The 21,876-nt window shown below is 38.6% G+C and overlaps 1 protein-coding gene across 1 annotated transcript; it reads left to right on the forward strand.

The window, feature by feature from the left end:
* Window positions 1–11,984: 11,984 nt before the first annotated feature.
* LOC128510013 (epidermal differentiation-specific protein-like) lies at window positions 11,985–17,084 on the forward strand. Its single transcript, XM_053481948.1, has 2 exons — window positions 11,985–12,325; window positions 15,968–17,084. Exons 1-2 carry the CDS (start codon window positions 12,033–12,035, stop codon window positions 16,677–16,679), a joined length of 1,005 nt encoding a protein of 334 aa, XP_053337923.1. The 5' UTR covers window positions 11,985–12,032; the 3' UTR covers window positions 16,680–17,084.
* The last annotated feature ends 4,792 nt before the right edge of the window (window positions 17,085–21,876 follow it).

The raw sequence follows: 21,876 nt of genomic DNA on the forward strand, positions 1-21,876 counted from the left end.
TGTGTGAAAATCCATTGCTAAAAGAAAATGTTTGTGCACATAATCACAATTTCTAAATCTTTAAAGATTAACTAATAATCAAGAATAGAAAAGACATGTGAAGAACCAATGACAGTCAGTTGCTTTCTTTTTTTTTCTTTTTTTATTATAATAAAGGACATGAATACAACTACTAAGTCACAGTTTGGAATAGTTGACCAGCATGTATAAATCCATCAATCAGTGTTAAGTATTCAACACACAAGCCAATGGTTAAAAAACACAATTAAGAAAATTAATAGAGGAGGGAATTAAATAAAGAGATAAAAAATCTAGATACAGTAACACTAAAGTGTATGAGATACAATGAGGTAATTTTAATGTCATGTATTTTCCTTCTTCATATATTATACTAGAAGTAAAAGTAAAGTTTATTGTGAATATTAACTTATGAATTTAAGAACATAATGTGTGTTAAATAAATAATGGCACAGTAAAAAAAAATATGTTGTTTGTTTGTTTAAAGACATTGCACGTGTAAAGTGGTTGATCTGCTAAACGTATTTTAAAAAATATATTTTTTAATTTTCTTTAAGGAAATGTTTATGCAACATTAATAAATAATGAATAATAAATAATTTTTATTTAATGCATTATTGATCAAAACAGTGTGACTATTAAAACTAAAACTAAAATGACTAGTTTCACAACAAGCAATGTATTGCAAAATGCTCAAATGCTGCAAAGTCAAAAGTGTACCAGTAAAGCAGAAGAAAGAAAATATATATTTTTAACAACTACCAGGAAATCCATGAAATATTCCTTTCTTTTATTTAAATAAATTTTAAAAAGAAAGAAAGATAAATAAGTTTTGACTATGTCAGGAGATAGGTTATAATATTTTGTAAACCAGGAAAATTGTAGTCAGATTCAAAACAAGAAGTTATACAATACACAATACCAAACTATGGTGAGATAAAAATGTATCTGCATTTACTTATACTGCTTATAAAATAAAGTCAACAGTGTAACAATCTAGCTAGAAACATGAATTTACCCCAAATTACAAAGTTTCACATGCAAATCAGGTTTGTGGAAAACTTCTGATTTGAGGGGCTGCTTAGAATTAAAACACAAATAGACTCCAGATCAAATATAATACATTTAATATAATAAATAAAACAGGAACATCAACACTGTGTAGCACTAAAATGTAAAAACAGTGTAATAATCCAATATAATAATAATAATAATTATTATTATTAGTATTATTATTATTATTATTATTATTTTAAAAAAACAATATTAACTTTTGCTTTTATGTGTTAAAAATCATTAACAAAGGTTAACATTGTCTGAAGAGTGTTATCTGTAGCATTTCCCTTCTATGTAAATGTTAAAGACAATATTCAGTCATGTGAAGGCTTTTACTGGGATGCTTTTGCTTTGATTATTGCACATCCTGTAATAGAAGGATTTAAATTTTTCCATTTTTAATGAATGAATAAGTAAGTAAATTCAAGTAAATGTGTTTAATTTCTAAGAAGTCTACACTTGCAAATAAAGTTGTAAGTAGATATATTTGTGTGATTCTGACTCTAATATCCGTAATATTCATGTATTCATGCACTAAAAATATCATATATAATTAAGTGATGTGTGTTCAAATAGCCCCCTATATTAGAGCCCAGTATAATGAACAGAAAAGCTTATTATTAAGTATTGTACTTTTGACTAGCTGTTTTCTTTTTATTGCTTCTCATCTGAAGTTCAGCTAGACATCTGGGTTGGGGACAGAGGGAACATATCTGGGACCTGGGTGTTATTAGTGAGTCTGTGCGGAGACAAAATAATTTCTTCTGTAATGCAATGTTCTGAATAGGCTATAATAAAGTAAATTACTTAGCTTTAATACCACCAGTAACATCACGACAAAATCTAAAACAACAAACAATAAAAATAAATCTTTTTTCTGTGTATTATTTCTGTAATTCAGTATAAAGTATTGTGTTTGTTTAAATATGTATTAAAACAATTGTAATCAAATATTTATTTACATTTAATAATTATGATTTGTTTTTGCAGCTAAAACAGGTTTTACTGTAGTAAAGGCAAAAAAACTAATCTATAATCTATGAGGATAAAAGCCGAACGCCTAAATGTAAATACATTTTTTATTGTACTTAGTGTCTTGATTGTGTAATTTGTGATGGGATTTTATGGCTCTCTCTCTATTATTAGAAAATGAATTTAGGCTTAAGTGTACTCATGGTGTCATAGTAATTTAAATCTTAACAATGACTCAGTTTTAGAATGCAAGCTATTCAAAATAAAACCTCAATGTTATTTTTTTGTCTTTAAAAATGCCCTCATGGTCCTGGGCATTTCAACAGCCTCTGGACTTCTCTTTCGAGGAGATGATCCTCCTCAGGTCCGGTCTTTTAGAGGCAGACTGTGAAGCGCGGCGAGTCGTACCCCAGTCCTTACCAGGGGGGTGCTCGCCTCGCCACACTCTCCTTTTGCACTTCACGCCTCATTAGAGCTGGACCTGGTCAGGACTGGGTGGCTGGCGGTCCCGACTCTTGAGCACTCACGAACGCTTCTTCGCCTCGCGAAAACCTAGTGGTGACAGTATTAACGGCGTCGCCGTATAGGCCGAAGGAACGTACAATCCTTATCCTTGATGCCAGTAAGGTTAAGCCACAGATGTCACTCTGTGGCAATCATGGCAGCCATAGAACAGCCAGTAGCACGGGCCGTCTGCTTGGCGGCAAGGACAGACAAATCCATCGGACCCGCTGGTGCTTAAGTCCTTCAGCAGGTCAGCCTGGTATGCCTGCAACACATACAGTAGCTGTCTATATAAGGTCCCACAGTTAAAAGTCAGAGTACAAACCAAGACATGGAGTCGAAGGATTTGTCTGTAGACCTCCCAGATAAGATTGTATTGAAGCAAAATCTGGGGAAAGGATACAGAAAAATGTCTGCAGCATTGAAGGTCGATATGAGCACAGTGGCCTTTACCATCCATGGATAAAAGAAGTTTGGAACTATTAGGCCTTTTCCTAGGGCTGGCCGTCTGGCCAAATTGAGAGGCTGGGAGAGAAGGGCCTTAGTCAGGGAGGTGACCAAATACCCAATGGTCATTCTAAAAGAGCTCCAGTATTTTTCTCTGGAGAGGGAAGAACCTAGATTTCGAAAGGTAGTAAAATCCAAATGTGACCACAAAATTGTTTTGTAAGAACTAGATGAAACAAAAAGTAATCTCACATGAGTGGTAATTTGTTAAAACAGAGGAACTCCTGAGAAAACTAGAACTTTTGTAAGAATGAGTTAAGAAATACATTTTGTGTTAAGTGTTCAAAAAGTTTTTCATTTGCCTTAATGTTTTATTTTTAGGTAGTAATTTTAGTTTCTAATTGCTAGTTGTTGTTTTTTTCTTATCATGATAGCTTTATTTCCATGAGTACAGTGGAACCTTGGATTGCAAGCATAATTTGTTCCGGAAGCAGGCTTGTATATCAAACACTTATAAATCAATGTGAATTTCCCCATAAGAAATAATGTAAACTCAGATTTTTCATTCCACAGCCTAAAAAATAAATACATAAAATCATTAATACAAAATATTAAGTAAAAATAAAACAAATTAATCTGCACTTTACCTTTGAAAAAAAAATCCAGACAGATAAGTTTCTGTTAGTGTGTGCTCTGTGTATGTTTGTGCGTGTGTGTGTTTGTGCGCAAATGCGCCTTAAAAGGTAAGCCCTCCTCCTCTCTTATTTGAGAGAATTTCACACACACACACACACACACAAACACACACACACACACACTAATGGAAACACTGCCTTGTCACGAAAATGAACAAGGAACATCTTTAATGACACTCGGACTTACTGCTTTAAAGTAAAAATTTAAAAATTAACCTGCACTTTACCTTTAAAAAGAATTGTGATAGAGCAGTGTTTCTGTTAGAGGTGTGTGTGTGCTCTCTATAGCCGGAGGTCTAGAGAGAGCTGATTGGCTGAGCTTTCTCAGGGAGAGAGATGAAAGGTACTTAGTGCTCCCACATTAATCACGGCTCTACAGCCAATAAGGGGCATCTGTGAGCTTACACAAACGGAAGGAGTGGATAGTGCTGTTCTCAACGGTGCGTGAGTGAGCAGTTCGAAAAGATGCGGTTGGCTGGCGTCACGTGTTTCCTCCGAAAAAGTCTTCGGCCCTTCTAAATGAGTGATAGTAGGAGCCTTAATGTGGTAGCACACACATAACGGAATCAGTGTAGACTGTCACAGAGAGAGAGAGAAAATAGATCTTTAACTTCTCTAATTAGACTTTCTTTTGCTTTACACATACGCACACAAGTCTGTTATAATAAACAGTACACGTGTGCTGTACTAGATGTTGTAGAGGATAAGGAGGCGCCGGTGAGGTCGGCTGCCGTTATGACTGCTCCGATCTCTTTTACTTTGTTTTTGTCTTTTAACCTAACTTTCAGTAACTTAAAACATTCACCATTGAGTGCATTAAGTCTGATAGAGATACTCTTATTTCTATTAGTTTACAATGTACTTACAATTCTAAGTTTTTATCTCCAAATTTAAGCTGGCTGAGTGAGATCCTGAGGGAGAACAAAGGATGCAACGCAAAGCGGTGGCCCCGAGCGAAACGAGCCGGCATCAGGCTGAGAACTATTGACCATCAAATGTCGTTCTTTTTACCTTCCTCTGGAGTTAACATTGGTCATAATCTAGGCCGTTTATATTCCACCAAAAGTGGACACGGACACTGCCTTATGGGAGCTGCATCGAGGCACTAACACAGCACCAGACACAACACCAGGACGCTGCAGGAGATTTCAACAATGCCAACCTCAAAGGCGCAGCGCCAAACTTTATTAGCACATCACCCGCCCGACCAGGGACGAAAGGACACTGGACCACTGTTACATTACAACCAAAGAAGGCACAATCTCTATTTAGGAAATCCAACCATGCCGACAACTTCCTCATGCCAAAATATGAACAAAACCTCAAACAGGACGTTCCGGTTCAGAGAGAGGTCACGCGCTGGACGGTCTAATCGATGGCCGCTTTGCAGGACGCATTCGATGACGAAGACTGGGACATGTTCTGAAACAGCTCTGATGACGTTAACGTGTTTACGGAAGCAGTTGTGGGATTCATCAGGGAAAATAACCGATAATACCGTACAAAAAACGACCTTCAGAACATTTTCCAGTCAGAAGCCGTGAGTGGTTAAAACCATCCGCGACACTTTAAGATCTTGCACCGCTGCCTATAACGCGGGACTTGTGTCAGGGGACATGGACAGGGACATACAAGGCTGCGTCATACAACGTCCGGAAGGCGATGAAAGAGCAATGCTACGGGACAGCCACAGCTCCAACAAAGTGACTCTAGGAGCCTGTGGCAAGGACTAAAGACAATAACGGACTACATATACTACCTTATATATATATATATATTTTTTTTATTCTACTATTTTATTTTCATTATCTTATTGCTTGTATAATATGTAAATTTAAAAGTATTTTATTTATCTTCGCACTTAAACCTTCTTTACTTTCTTTGGAAATTTCTTTGTAATATTGAGGTCAACAGCAGTCATATAGACAGTATGATTTGTATGTGACAAATAAAATTTTTATTTAAATTTGTACACATACTGTACACACATACAAAAACAAAATAAAAGATGCTTTACACACACACACACACACACACACACACACACGTGGTCACAGTGTTATAGTAACCGGTAATGATATGGTTACATTGGAGAAAACAAAGTATAAACAAAATGGCGTTGACGTCCTGCAGACCACTTTATACAGAATTATATACAAAAAGTATTTACAAAAAAAAAATTCAAGCAAAAAAATCCAAAAAAAAGGCAAACCCAAAGCGCAGTTAAAAACAAGCAAATAGTCATACACAGAGGAGTTTATTAAATTCCAATTAATATTAACTGGGGAAAAACGTAGTCAAGAAAACGTGGCACAGGGTCATACGCTATCATTTTCACAACCATCATAATATAAGCAGTAGGCAAAGGCACGTCTGCAGCACTGTAGTCTGAAGGGCCTACGTAGGCCTTTTGGTCTCCTGGGTACCCAATCATCAGGCAGGAAGCAGTATCAACAAGGGTAGGGCAGGACAGCAACCAACAGATTGCAGATACCAACTGCAGTGGGCGGGACCTGAAACATTAAGGGACACACCCCATCCCCCCACCAGCAGAAACAGAAAAAAGCATAAGCAGAGTATCCAATATATTAACAATGTTGACTTGTTTAGTTGACTTAAGATTTTGTACATATTGTGTTAACTAAACAGCAATGTGAAATATGTAAAATACTGTATGTTTGACCAGCAAATTTCTCTAAATGTTTAGTAAACTTAAAAAACCTGTGCAACTTGTTACAAAACATTTGGCTTATTTATTAATTTTTTTTGCAGTGATATGAATGCCACATTATTCATGGAGAACTATTTTTCTCTGAGACAAGGTTTTCTATCACAAACTGTTTCATTTAAAACCTTATTTTAGAACTTTTCTACACATGTATGTTTAAAACAAATTCAGGACCAATTTAAACTTAAAATTGGGGATGACTCACATCTGAGATTTAATTGGAGAATTATAATGTTTTTTTTATAACTAACCAAGACAATGTCAAAATTGGTCTTAGCAGAGTCCACAGAAATAACCTGTCTTCAAAAAGCCAACTGAATGCTTAGATGGCACATCCAGATTCTACCTTCTCAGTAAAATATTGTGCTATTTAAATATATTTGAAGAAAGCCAATGCTAATATGGTACTGAACGGACATCACCACTTTTGCACTGCCGTTGTTGTGGACAGCCAGAAAGCACACATTCACAGAGCAGGAAATGCTGCATGGGTGAAGAGAAATTACCATCTACACTTCAGCAGATGGCAGCGCATTAAAAATGGGTGCCACCAAAATAGGCAACCAAGTTATGTCCTGACTAATCCATTCTGGAAAACATTCCTTGTTTTGCAGAGAGCTATGGTATCAAGACATTATTTCTGAATATCACTGATGACCAATGAATTCCTGTCTATGCAAACGTCCTGTATAACGTCCCTGACCACTGCTCTGCCACTACCCTCCCACTTCTGCTGCATTTCACTTCCTCACCCTGGCACAAACATGGGAGTGGCTGAATGGCTGGTTCTGAACAAGAGGACCCAGCAACCAGTGGCCACTTGATGACTGTCAGGGTGACTGGACTCTTGAAGTAGCCTTGATCCTGGATTCTAATATGACTCTAACTATAGGACAGGTGTCCAACCTGTAAACCGGAACAGGCATCTCACCAATCCCACACTGAACCTTGGCCTGCCTGCATTAAGATTCTTTCTTTTTACCATGTTCTTCTGTTCCTCTACAGCATTAACTGCAAGTTCCTGGTAAGCAACCTGATTTTCAATAACACTTTAGAAGTGGCACAGGCTGATCGCCTCCATGTCATGCTGAATTGATTCCATAATTTGTGCTGAAAAAAATAGCCCTGTCGAAGTATTGAGTGCACTTTTGATTAATCTTACAAAAGATTTTTAAATATTTTAAGATATTAGATTTTTTATGTACGAATTGAAATAAAAAAAATAAGAAAGATTTCATGTTTCAATGTTTCAATCTCTTCACCAACATGGATTTTTAGCAAGTTGTGCTTAAAACACTTTTAAACCAAACCAAGCAACTGATATACATACATAAGGCTGATTAAATATTTGCACAGCTATATTAAAAGTTCTTTGAGTTTCATGTTTAAAATAAAACCAAGTTAAATCATATACAATCTTTTTTTTTATTACTTATGATGTGATAACGGCACCAAACAAAATATAAGGACAAAAAAATAATAATAAAAATAGAGAGGTTTTGGGGAGAAAAGTGACAATTTAATAAATCTAATAATCTGGATGAATATGTGTGTACACACTTTAAATAATAACTCTGTGGAATTTATGGTCTATAAAACGAAGAGAGGAGCTGATTATTATTATGATGTAGTGTCTCATTGAAAATTATTTTTGTCTTTTCTTACTGCTAGGAATTTTATCTTGGTAAACTTTGCACATGTTCTTCCATCATGGAGGTAGTAACAGTTTTAAAGTTTCAAATTGAGTCACGTTATTGCTTGACCAACCTAAATTCAACTAAAGAGAATAACTTGCAACAAATGCAACCATATTCGATCTTTAATTCAAAATTTGATTGTCAGGCAACCTCACTATTGAAAACAAGAATGACCTTTTCCTGATAATCTGGAGAGATTAGATAGTGTTACATGCGTCCTGGGCTGTGGGCGCTTTAATTCAGGATCACACTGCTGGGAGATTGACACTCTAACATCCAGTTCCCAGATATCACCATCTCCAACCTTAATGTGAAGGCAGTGTACAATATAAGCTGCAATAAAGGAAATTACCTACCTTAATCAGCACAGAATAGAAACATCATCACACTTGTTGAAATCAACTCTCAATTCCTCTTTGAACATCCCCCAAGTCACAACTGATGGTTTCCCACAGCATCGCAATATGTAGAATGAGACCATCAACTGCAACAAAGAGGATCTTCAGAGAGGATTCATGAGTTGAGTTCAACAATGGCAAAAATGCATAGTACCTTTGTATGGATAAAGAGTTACTCTTCAATAAATATGTGCAATCCATTCCAACTTTATTTATAGAGCACTTTAAAAAACAACAAGGTCAGCCAAAGTGCTGTACACAGCCTAAAAAGAAAAGGTTACATCACAAAAAAATTTGTATCAGTTTTAATAAAACACAGGAATATCAGTCAGCTGAGTTTTCAAACTGAGCTGAAAGCAAGAGTAAAAAGATGTGTTTTAATTGATGACTTAAAAACCATAAAAGATTCAATCTGTCTAAGATACAATGGTTAATCATTCCATAGTTTAGGACAGAGAAACAGAAAAGGAACGGTCCCCCCTGAGTTTTTTCAGTGTTTTGGGGACAAACAAACGAGACTGAGCAGCTGACCTAAGAGAGCGAGCAGGGCAGTAGGGCTGGTGCATGTCTGACATCTACTGAGGGCCAAGACCATGTAGGGATTTAAAAACAAATAAGAAAATTTTTAAATCAGTACGAAAATGAATCAGGAGCCTGTGCAATGACTTTAAAATCGGAGCAATGTGCTCTCGTTTTTTAGTACTAGTTAAAAGCCGTGCAGCAGCATTCTGTACAAGCTGCAATCATGCAAGTGACGCCTGGCTGAGCCCATAATAAAGTGCATTGCAATAATCTAAACGATTCGTAATGAAAGTATGAATTAAAATCTCAAAATGATGCCGAGAAAGGAATGGTTTGGCTTTGGCCAGTTGTCTCAGTTGAAAAAAAACTTGTTTTAACAACTGCACTGATCTGAGCATTAAGTTTCAAATTTAAGTACAATTTTACACCAAGATTTGTTACAATGGACTTTTGATATTGTGTCAGAGCACCCAAGTCTACATCAGCAACAGAGGCACCTCTAGGCACAAACAGTATGACCTGTGTCTTTGTTGTGTGCACAGTCTAAAAGTTGTTGAACAGAATGAGTTTGCTTTTGTTTTAAGGGCATGTAAATTTGTGAATCGTCCGCATAAAAATGGAAAGAAACACCGTATTTGCGAAGAATCGCCCCGAGAGAAAGGAGGTATAGGGAGAAGAGGAGTGGAGTCAAAATAGAGCCTTGGGCCATTTCACAAGTGAGGGGAGCAGCAGAGGACTCAGCAGACCCCACACGGACACTAAAACTTCTCCCTGTCAAATACAGTATGATCTAAACCACTAACGCACTGCCCTGGATTCCCACACAATCTTTTAGTCGAGACAGGATATTATCGTGGTCCACTGTGTCAAAGGCCGCAGTTAGGTCAAGCAGAACCAAAATGACACAGTGGCCAGAGTCTGTGGGTAAAAAATTATCGTTAAAAACTTTTACTAGTGCAGTTTCCGGACCATGTTTGGTTTTAAAACTTAACTGGAACACCTCGAAAATTTTATGTTCATCCAAGAACACATTCAGCTGAGTAAACACAACTTTTTCTAAAATCTTTGAAATAAAAAGAAGTTTTGAGATTGGCCTAAAATTTGAGAGGACAAAAATGTCAAGACCAGGCTTCTTAATCAATGGCTGTACCACGGCATGCTTAAAACCACCTGGGACAATACCATTTATCAATCTGCTGTTAATAATATTTAGTACATCTGGAGCTATGGTTGGAAAAACCTCTTTAAAGAGACGAGGTGGAAGAAGATCATTAGAGGAACCAGAGGGCTTCATATGACCAACAATTTTTTTTAACAAAAGCAGACCAACAGGAACAGCTCTCTTCTTCATTTCATTTCTGACATTAATGTTCATGCACAAAAATGTATCAAGACAATGGAAAAATGGTTAGTTTCAGGATTAGGTTTTAATTTTTACCCAAAAGCACCAAACCTAAAAATGAAACAGGGAAGCAGAAGAACTTCTTCTTGGACACTTACCACAAAATGCATTTCAGAACTCATTCTTATAAAAGTTCCTCTTTTTGGAAGGATTTCTTCTGTTTTAACAAACTAAGAATGCAACTAGTTCTCAGAAGTCCACACTTTGTTATATGTTTATCATGTCTGCACTATTATGTACAAAACTATTCATTATTTCCAAGCATACTTTAAAAATATAAATAGCATTACAATGCAAGTATATTTGCGTGCCTGTAAAGAAAGCAACACATTACCTATATTACCTAACGTAACCTCCTGGATTTCCATAGTGGTGTAATTATTTTAGTTTGTTCCATTATTTATGAGCCAGATTCTGTGTGTGTGTGTGTGTGTGTGTGTGTGTGTGTGTGTGTGTTTGTGTTTATGAAAATGGTGGTTAAGTGCATTCATTTTATGTTTTAATAACACTGATACAGAGCTCATAAAAGATTTGTTTGGACAAAAATGTAATAATTTTTTTAACTTAACACATCACACGAAGTATGCAACTGTTTCATTAAAGAACATTTCATAGGTTGTCTCCGCAGAAGACTGTTATCTAATGTTTTTTTTTCAGTAACAGTCAGAAATAATAAATCTTTGCTTTTACAATGAAGCAGATCATGAGCAGATTCATACATTTCCCCACCATGCAGGATCAAATCAATAAAAAACAAGCAGTATCCATGGTACACACATTTAAATAATCATATTTACATATACTGTACATTTTATGTATTTATATAAATTATTTTAGTGCACACAACTTTTCCTTATTTTTAAGATTCTCTGTTATAAGCAGCACTTCATCAGTTTCTTAACATTGTGTACCCCCATTTTTTACACTCCTTGGGGGTACATGCAGCAAACTGACAGGTGGGATTGATTGGAGTTTTACAAATTGCCATCCACTCGCTTTTTATATTTTATACACACAGTACTGTGCAAAAGTTTTAGGCAGGTGTGAAGAAATGCTTTAAAGTAATAAGGCAAAGATACATAAAATATACATATATTTTAATAATATCTGGTACTTTTTAACTTTTTTTTTTTTTTTACATTTCTTAAAAAAGAAATCTTTAAAAATGGTTTAATGTCTTAATAAAAGTCACTTATTGTATATTTAGTGAATAAAGGTAACAATTTCACACATTTGATGTCACTTTTTCACAATTGTATTACATGTTAAGTAACTGCAAATAAGATTTCTTTATGACAAGGCTGCAAAGTTTCAGCAATTTCTGCATTTGAGGAGCTAAAGAACTTTGTTTGAATCTCTGGACTACATTTAACATTTACAACATCCATTAGCTGTACTAAAGCACTTTACTTCCTGAACATTCCTCATACATAATACACCATTTAACATTACAAGCCCATCCTTCAACTCCACCCCAGACTGAGAAAGTATATATCTACACTATATAAACTTGAGCACCCTTCACAGATCCTCACTCTTCTTGCTTTCTGCACTGCCTGTGAGTCTCTGAGCCGCCTGCGAACTCCTTCAATCATGAACAAGATCATCGTCTATGAACATTCTGACTTCCGTGGCAACAGCAGGGAGTTCACCTCTGACGTCCGTAATTTAGTTGAGCAGAACTTTAATGACTGCATCTCCTCGCTGAAGGTCATCGGGAATCCATGGGTGGCGTACAAAGATGTAAATTTCAGTGGTGAACCGACCGCCTATGAGGAAGGAGAATATAGTAGCGTGTCCTACAATGATGCAATTTCCTCACTTGAACTGGTGACAGACGACCTGGATAATCCTCAGATTACACTGTATGAACATGATAACTACATGTTTGCTTCAAAAGTATCAGTATCAGCTCCTCTCTGACAGCATGGTGGGAGTTTCTTAAAATGACTGAGTCTTCACTAATCCCATGCAAACGCACTCCCATATGGAACAACCCTGACATAGTACAAAACAATAATATGATAAACTTCAGGGACTGGGGTGGTAAAGGTATTAAATACTTGGAACATATATTCGAAGGGACAGATTTTATTCCTTTTGATATATTGGTCAATCAATATGGGATGAACAAGAACAGATTTTTAGAATATCAACAAGTTAAATCTATAATAAAAAAGAAATTTAATTCCGATCGTATCAAATTACAAATACCACCAAGAGTGGCAGAATTCCTTAACCTCAGGACCCCCAAATTATTATCTAAAATATACAGGACACTATCCAAAATAGATGAATCAGTATCGATTCCTATTGCAAAATGGGAGGCAGATTTATCAGTCAGCTGGGACCACAATTTCTGGTCTCAGATATGTTTAAAACCTTTTGAACTGATTAGAAATCCCAGTTTACAATTAATACAATACAAAATTCTGCATAGAGTGCACTACACAGGTCATCGGATGTCCCGGATGGGTCTTACAGCTTCTAACAACTGCTCACACTGCCAAAACAACATACCTGACAATTACATACATGCTCTATGGTTCTGTCCACCTGTTCAGAAATTCTGGTATGAGATTTGTGAAGACTTATCAAAGTGTCTTAAATGTTCCATTCTAGCCTCTCCTTCAGTTTGCTTGTTAGGTGACCTAGAGGGTGTCACTACAGAGGTCAACACAATCCACATGGCTTTCACCGCCTTATGCATCGCTAAGAAAACTGTCCTCATGAACTGGAAAAATAGAAATAATCTTAATATCAACCAATATAGAGATCGTTTGTTAGACTATATTAGTCTTGACACGGCGTCTGCTGCCACATTAGATCAATCTCTCTGGGCTCCTTTGATCGGCTCCATTACCTAGTGTGGCTGGGGGCCGCAGTTCTGTCCGGTTTTGGTCCTGGTTGCTGATGCGGCGGGGGGGCATGCTGGCCTGGGGCGTCTGGGCGTTCTCGGGGGGTGGGTTTCTTGGGGGGTCCGGCGCTGGGGCTGCGGTCCTGGCCTGGAGGGCGCGTGGGTGGCTCCTGGGCGGTGGTTTTCCCCACCCTACCGTCCGCAACGCGGCGCTGCTGGGGAGGCCCGTGTCGGCGGACGTAGGTTGCCGGCCTGGCGGCCGCACCGCTCCAAGTTAGGTCCGGGGGGGGTTTGGGGTCCTGGGGGCGCTCTACCTCTGGGCTGGGGTTCCGGCTGGGTCTGGGGGGCCTGGGTCCTGGCTGGTGTGCTGCCGGGATGTGGCTTGGTGCTTGCCCTGGTGCCCGGCCCTGGGCGGGGACCTTCGACGCATCGGTGGAGCTGGGGGGCCTCTTCAGCTGGTGAGTGTGTTTCTACCATCTCTTTGCAGGGGGGGGGGGTCCATTACAGGAGGAGGACGGGCCTAACTTGGGTGTCTATTGTTCTATGTAGTCTGGGAGTCGACTGAATGTGGGGGTGGGAGTATTTTTATTTATTTATTAATTTTTTTTCCTTCTTCTTCCCCTCTGTTGTGGGGCCTGGTGGGCTGCCCCGGGCTCTGCGGTGGCCGGTGGGGCCGCTGCCATGGGCCCTGGTTTGGATGGGCCTGGGCCCCCGGCCCTGGGCGGGTTTTTTTTTTTTTTTTTTTTTTTTTTTTTTTTGGGCAACGGGGGTGCCTATGGGGGTCAGTAGGGGAGCTGGTCCCAAGGGGGGGGTACTTGCCCCCTCCGATTATTTTCTCCCCATCCCCGATGCTTCCCTCTCCCCGCTCCATCACAACACCATACAGGTAGGGCTTTGGGGTGCGGGGGTGTTGCTGGGATGCAGGGGAGGTTTTCCTTCCCTGTCTCCTTGTGACCACCTGCATCTCAATTTTATATCACATCTTAGACACTCTAATTACTTACTGTCATGTTACACATACATATAGGGCCTTGGGGGTGGGCACACTGAATGGCGTTCAGAGGGCGGGCTGTTTAATCAGCCTTACCTCTGGTGCCAGTGCCCACTTCCCAATTTTAAGTGGCATGTAGACATTTAGGGTTATTGGGAGGGGCAGAGCTGACACGAGCTGCCTGAGGGTGGTTAGTGTTTTGCCCCTCCCTTGTTTTAAAGCACTTTAGAACAACACACACCAACACTACATTAGAGCGGGAGGAGCGAAGCGGGGGTCTTCCTTTTTTCACACCCCCGTTCTCTATCCGCGGTCCAGGGCCGGGGGCTGAGAGGAGGAGCTGGCCGTTCGGTCGGGGTCTGGGCTGGTGGTCCTTTCCGCTGCTGCGGGGACCAGGGGGGGTCTTTCTGTCCCCACGACGGAGGGAAGTGGGTATATGGGGAATGTGAGTGTGTATACTGTCTATTTTTGTGTGTCTACATGTGTGAGTGTGTGAATATTTGTTTGTGTGTATGAGGGTGGGAATGTATGTTTGTGTATGTGTGTGCCTGGCTGTCTACGTTTAGGTGTCAGGTCAGGTCCTAGACTCCACCTCTCTCAACATCCCAGGCCCCCCCTGCTTTGCCACCACACACAGCTGTGGGGTGCTCCCAGCCGCTGGTGGGTTGTTGGTTTCTGGCTCCGGGGCGGGGCGCTCGGGTGAGCGCTGGCTCACTCGCGGCGGTCGCTGGGCGGAATCTGGCTCTCCTGGCTTGGCTGGGCACCGGCTGGTGGAGGGGGGGGGCCCTGGGATCTCTGGACCCAGGGACCGGACTGCCTCGGAGTGGACGACCACCGGCGGAGCCTGCGGTCCTGTCACCACGGCCCCCTGGGGCGTCTACACTGGGGCTGCTAGATGACCCCCCTCTGGGCTCTCCGCTGCCCCTTTCGGGGTGGGGGGGGCTGTCCCTGCGGTGGTTCTCCTGAGACTCCTGTGCTCTGGGGGGCCTCTGGATGTCTGGGACCCGTGTCTCCGCCGTATCTGCTCCATGCCTCGCGAGACGGGACTGTGGTCCCCCACACACACTATTAAACATTTACATGGAGGAGCCCTATGAACACAAGCGCGCTCACACACACAGGTGTGCACACAAACGTTCACACTGGTGTACAAACAGGTGCTCACACACACACTGTCTTTGCTGTTGCTTCAAAACAAAATGTTTATTTCAAAATATTTTATTAATCAACAGGTTTTGGGATTTGTGGTTTGCCGCGAGTCGTGCAGGTGTTGGTTGTGGCTGCGGTTTCTCTGCTGTTGTGTCTTCTGTTGTTTTTTTTCTCTTTTTCTTCGGCAGGTGCGGAAGCAAATTTTGATTGTATTCTCTCCCCCCTCCCACCCCCCCCTCCCTTTTTTTTTTTTTTTTTCTTCTCTTTTCCCTTTTTTTTTTTTTTTTTTTCCCCTCAATTGTTTGTTTGTTTATTTATTTTTATTCCCTTTTTTTTATTTTTTTTTTTTTACTCTCTTCTCTTTTTTTGGTCCCCCGGTCTTGTCTGTTATAATATGGGAAACAAAAAAAAAAAAAAAAAAAAAAAAAAGAAATGGCTGTGAATGATGATAGAACAGCTACACATACACTCTATGTGTTATCTGTGATACTGACAGGCCGGATAAAAAAAAAAAAAACATGATAACTACAGAGGCCAGAGCCTGGTTCTTAACTGTGAGACCAACTTGTCTTACGGATCTTTTAATGATAAAGCATCCTCTCACAAGGTGCAGAGAGGAGCCTGGGTTCTGTATCAGCATAAGGACAGAGGAGGATTTTGCATGGTAGCCAGAGCTGGTCGTGATCTAGCTAACTATGGCTGGTTCAATGACCGTGTGACCCACCTCCGTCCTCTTAAAGCGGGCAGATCCACCATTAAAGCTGAGATTGAATGGGACAAGAAGAAAGAAGATGTGAAAACTGTTAAGATCGACTCCCTCACTGGTGTGAATGATGGATCAGAGAAACAAACCTTCACCACTGAGATGACTCGAGAGTATTCAGGATCCGTCACTGAGAGCTTCAACTTTAGCAATTCCACACAGATTAGTGTGGGAACCAAATTTGAAGTTACACTGTTTGGTGCCAAAACAGAGAACACCATAAATATCAGTAACACCTTTACCGTGGAGAAGGGTCACAGCGAAACCAAAACCACAACTAACAGTGTTAAAGTCTCCTTGCCGGCCAGCATTCCTCCTCACACCAAGCTCACGGTGAACATGGTGAGGAAGCAGGTGTCTGTTACGGTTCCAGTCAAGCTGACCATCACCACCGGCTTTACCACTAAGGTTGAGTATGGAGAGTACAGGTGTGAGGATGGGAATTCTATTTACGCTGAATACAAGGAGGAGAAGATCTAGTACAGCTATGTGAGGAACAAAACACAGAGAAGAGTTAATGTTGCAAATATTCTAAAAAAAAAATAATAATAATAATCAATAGCTTTTGCCCAATCAGAATTGAGAAAGGCTCTGTGTTGTTAAATTAGATTTAGATGCATGTAACAAAACAGAAGACCCTTCTAATCTTACGTAAGGTTTTTCTTTTTTTTTTGCCTTTTCATTAAGTATAAAGTATTAAAAAAATACTTTTTTGCTATGTAACGTTAGTTTCTCTTTGAAAATTATTTTATATAGTATACACCCACTTACATGTATAATGATAATATGTTAAGGTGTAATTTTTTTTGGTTTAATTATGTCTTAATTTTACAAACAGGAATAATGAATGGAAACAATTAATCAATAGCTTACATGTTAAATATGTTTGCACTGAAATGGGATTTAGTTATAATTTTCATGCTGTATGTTTCACTGTAATGTGATTCAGTCTAAGTTTTATGTTGAAGTTTACTAGTTTACTTAATTTACTAGTTCTACTCATCTTCACATGTATCTTTAAAAAGACTGAAGGACCTGAAGAGTGTTTAATCCTTATTTCTTATATTTCCCTTTTTGTGTCATTATGATTTATAATCTAACATTAAAAAAGTAATTACATTAAAAAAATTAAGTGTGTGTTTCTTATTCATGAAATCCTCATTTTGTATCTGATTTGTTTGATTATAATTATTTAAAATATGTAACCCTTTTAATAACAAAACCTACTTAATCAGTGGTATTATTCTTACAGAGTATGGATGTCAATATTTCTTTAATATTTTATGTCTAAATAAAAGAGCCTATGACTTTAAAACTAGTCTAAAGTTACCAGTTTCTGTCTGCCTTCCCCTAGTGATGCCACAGGGATGAGGCGGAATTTTCCCCTTCCACTCTTCACAAAATTATATGCTAACTATAAATAGATAACAAGTAGAATGTGTAACTTTTATATAGACATATATTTTATCTTGAGAACTGAGAAGATGTCCAGCACATAATATTGTTTACTGTAAAATTTAGAAATAATTCATATTTTGATTATAGCCTGAATCAACACAGCATAACATTTTTTTTTCAGTCCTGCTTAAAATGTTTTTTATTTTAATTGTTAGAGTGTCCCACTAGACCTGATAAAGCCCTTGTTCAGAACAAGGGTTCACATTTTTAAATAGCTAAAAAAAATAAATATTTATTAAAATATATGAAATAATCACTTATTGAATGCTAAGTAAAATAGGTACATGTTAATTGATTACTGGCTGTTAAAAATAAATTATTAAAATTTTTTACCTCTAATTTTTACCTTGCTGAATTAGTGTCATTAGTAGTGTCATTACTTTCTCAACACCATCAGATACAGACACTTTAAGGGTCAGAAATCTGGCTGATAAGCAAGTGATCAAATACTTATTTCAAATTCAAATTTTATTCGTCACATACACAGTCATACACAGTACGATATGCAGTTAAATGCTTATTTGACACAGTAATTTACAAATAAATTGTAAAAAAAATCATACAATGTGATTTCCAGATTTTTCTTTTTAGATTTTGTCTCACAGTGGAAATGCACCTATACTGAAAATTGTAGACCCCTCCATGATTTCTAAGTAAGAGAACTTGCAAAATCACAGGGTGATTAAATACTTATTGACACTGTATATATACAGTATATATATATTTAGATATTTATATATTTAGATATTTAGATATTTATATTGTATTTAATGCAATTATCTAATCAACCAATCACATGGCAGTTGCTTCAATGCATTTAGGGGTGTGGTCCTGGTCAAGACAATCTCCTGAACTTCAAACTGAATGTCAGAATGGGAAAGAAAGGTGATTGGAGCAATTTTGAGCGTGGCATGGTTGTTGGTGCCAGACGGGCCGGTCTAAGTATTTTACAATCTGCTCAGTTACTAGGATTTTCACGCACAACCATTTCTAGGTTTTACAAAGAATGGTGTGAAAAGGGAAAAACATCCAGTATGCGGCAGTCCTGTGGGCGAAAATGCCTTGTTGATGCTAGAGGTCAGAGGAGAATGGGCCGACTGATTCAAGCTGATTGCAACAGCTGGCTGCTCAGATCACAGACACAGGGCAACAACACCCGTTATAATTATACTTGGGAATTTTAACAAAGCAAACCTCAAAACTGCCTAAATATAAACAGCCTATTTCGTGCCCCACCAGAGACAAAAATACTTTGTATCACTGCTACACCACAACAAAGGTTCATCTTCTCCCGACCTATAGGCGAAAACTTAAATTTGCTAATCCTGTAGTAAGGACAGTAAAGAGATGGACCAGTGAAGCAGAGCAGGAATTACAGGCCTGTTTTGACTGCACTGATTGGAGTGTTTTTAAAGCTGCTGCCACCAATCTGGACGAGCTCACAGATTCTGTAACATCCTACAAGTGGCAACATTCATGTTACCTACTGGTTGTATGCAGTCACAGGCGCTTGATTTTATGTACCTTGTGATGTCACCGTCCTTTGCAGTCTCTCCTGTATAAGCAGAATGAAGGGTACAACAGACAAATACTTGTGTGTCAATCCACTTCAAAAATATAAGAGGCCCATTCTGAATGCCACATTTATTGTCAGAATAAAAAACCATATAACAAATCTATTTAAGCTACAATAACCAAATTATAAAAGCACATTTTGTGCTTTATGTAAATTAAGGAAAAGGTTAAAAGTAAGTTAAATGCAGGAACTGACTAAAATTTGCTGAAAGTGGGAAAGGGTGCTTTTTTCGCATTTAAATGTTGTCTGACAGTGTAAAGCACACATAGCAACACTAAAACTGGAATCGAGAATAAATAGCAAAATAAGAGACCCTGATTATACTGCATAAGTATTATTTAGTACAAAATCCCTGAAAATAAACCCTATGTAACATTTACACAAATCTAAGGCTTTACATAATTATTTATTTATTCTAATTTTTCATTTTGAAAGTAAATTGTTCTGTACATGAACTTGCACATGAAGAATACTTGTTTCTCGATTTGAATTGTCCAAATTCAAGCTTTTGTCAAGTATTCACTGAGTTTAAGATCTCTTAGCAATGCGTTTTAGAAAGATATATTCACAGAGACTAAGGAGGCTGAAAGCCTTTATTTTTTCTTATTGTACAAAAACACAATAATTTGTATATATTGTGACTGTACATAAATACAAGTAGTCTTTTTACAGATTTAAATGATGTATTACACAGATGTGTATGATATATACAATATATATATATATATATATATATATATATATATATATTGTAGCGTTTTACTCCCAGAAATGATGTTGGAGAGACGAGTGAGCTTACTTGCTGCCCAATGCAATGGCTGGGAGTACTTTATTTTATACATGCAGTCATTCAAAAGCATAAGCAGCACATTTACACGAAACCTACCTCCAATTCAGCCTAAGCATGAACCGGAGCACATTCTACATGTCACACACACACCACACATAAATGTAAAAGTGGAGAGGCGTCTCTTATTCATATGTACTGGACATGCCCGAATTTGGAAAAATTCTGGAAGGATGTTTTTAAAACCTTGTCGTACATATTGAAATGCAACCTTGAACCAGACCCTCTGATCGCTCTTTTTGGTATCACTGGAGAGGAAGATAAGCGTCTAACTCCAGCTAAACAGCGTCTGTTATCTTTTGCGACACTCCTGGTTAGGCGTATGCGACACTCCTGGATAGGAGACTTAAAGTTTTCGCATGTGGGGTGGCCCTTCCTTCGCTTTTTTCATATACATTTATAGTTTGATTCCATTCTTATTTAATTGTTTCTGTTTGTTTTCTTTTTTTTCCTTTTTTTTTGCATGCAGAACTAAAAAACTTCCAGCTCCATATTAATATTATTATTATTATTATTATTATTATGTTTTTCATTTTTTTAGATGCCTGGCGCCTAGCCTTTCTTATACATGTAAAGCTGGCTTGGAGTCAGGGAGGGGTGGGGTGGGTGCTATAGGGTTCATAAGGGGGTCATAAAATCTACAGTATATTGAAACATTACCCTGTTTACCCTGAAATGTTTACCCTGTTATATCCTTGTTTAAAATCAATAAAAATATTGTTAAACACACACACCACACACAAACAGCCGCCGTCAGCCGCCGCCCCACCCACGCCACATTGCCCCCACCCGAGCTGTGACCGTCCCGGGTCACCATAACGAACTCCGTTTCGGAGGCGTGGAGGCGGTGAGTCCTTTGGCGGGTGAGGGATGAGCACAACTCGTGCCGACCGCACCCGGTAGATGACATCAGAGAGCCGTACAGGGGCCCACCCAGGGGAACATAAGCTTGGCCGAGATCCCCTTTTCCTTCCAGAGGAACACACCCATACCTGCTCTCCAGCAGCAAAATCTCGCCCCCGGCTGTGAATGTCCGCGCCCATACGCCCCATAGATGTAAGTCTTGCAGCGGCAAAGTAGCCCTGTCCCCGGCTAGGTTCACCTATCGAGCGCCGGCTGACTTCGCACAGAGCTGTATCTTGCTCCGGCGCTTGCGCAGTGTCGGCCTCCTCCCCGAGATCCAGTGCGGGGATTTTCATCTCGCCGCTTCGCTTTGGTTGCCGTGGTGTGCTCGCGCTAGCTCGTTTGGGAAAGAGCTTTTTCTTTCAAATTCAAATTCAAATTTTATTTGTCACATACACAGTCATACACAGTACGAAATGTAGTGAAATGCTTATACGACTGACAGCGACCCTAAAAGAGAATTAAAGTTTACAATAAGAAATAAATATGAATAAAAGAAAAACGATAGAAAAATTAAATAAAAGAATTTAATTAAACTAGGAAAAATAGAAATAAAAATAGAAATATGCTAGGAAAAATGGAACTAAAAATAAAAATAGAAATATGATGTACATAAAAATAGAAATATACTGTACAAATTAAAATATACTGTACTGAGAAATATACTGTACAAATTGAAATATACTGTACTGGGTGTGCAAATATGCATAGAACAAAGTGTCTTTGTGCAAAGGTTATTTAAGTGTCTTTGTGCACTGGTCCAGGATGTAAACGTAAACATGTAGTGTAGTTGTGAAGGTAAGTGTGCAAAGTTATTAAAGTGTCTTTGTGTAATGGTCCAGGATGTAAATGTACAACATGTAGTGTAGATATAAAGGAAGGTGAGCGTGTAA

The sequence above is a fragment of the Clarias gariepinus genome, chromosome 22, assembly GCF_024256425.1.
Source record: "Clarias gariepinus isolate MV-2021 ecotype Netherlands chromosome 22, CGAR_prim_01v2, whole genome shotgun sequence".
NCBI classification, from domain to species: domain Eukaryota; kingdom Metazoa; phylum Chordata; class Actinopteri; order Siluriformes; family Clariidae; genus Clarias; species Clarias gariepinus.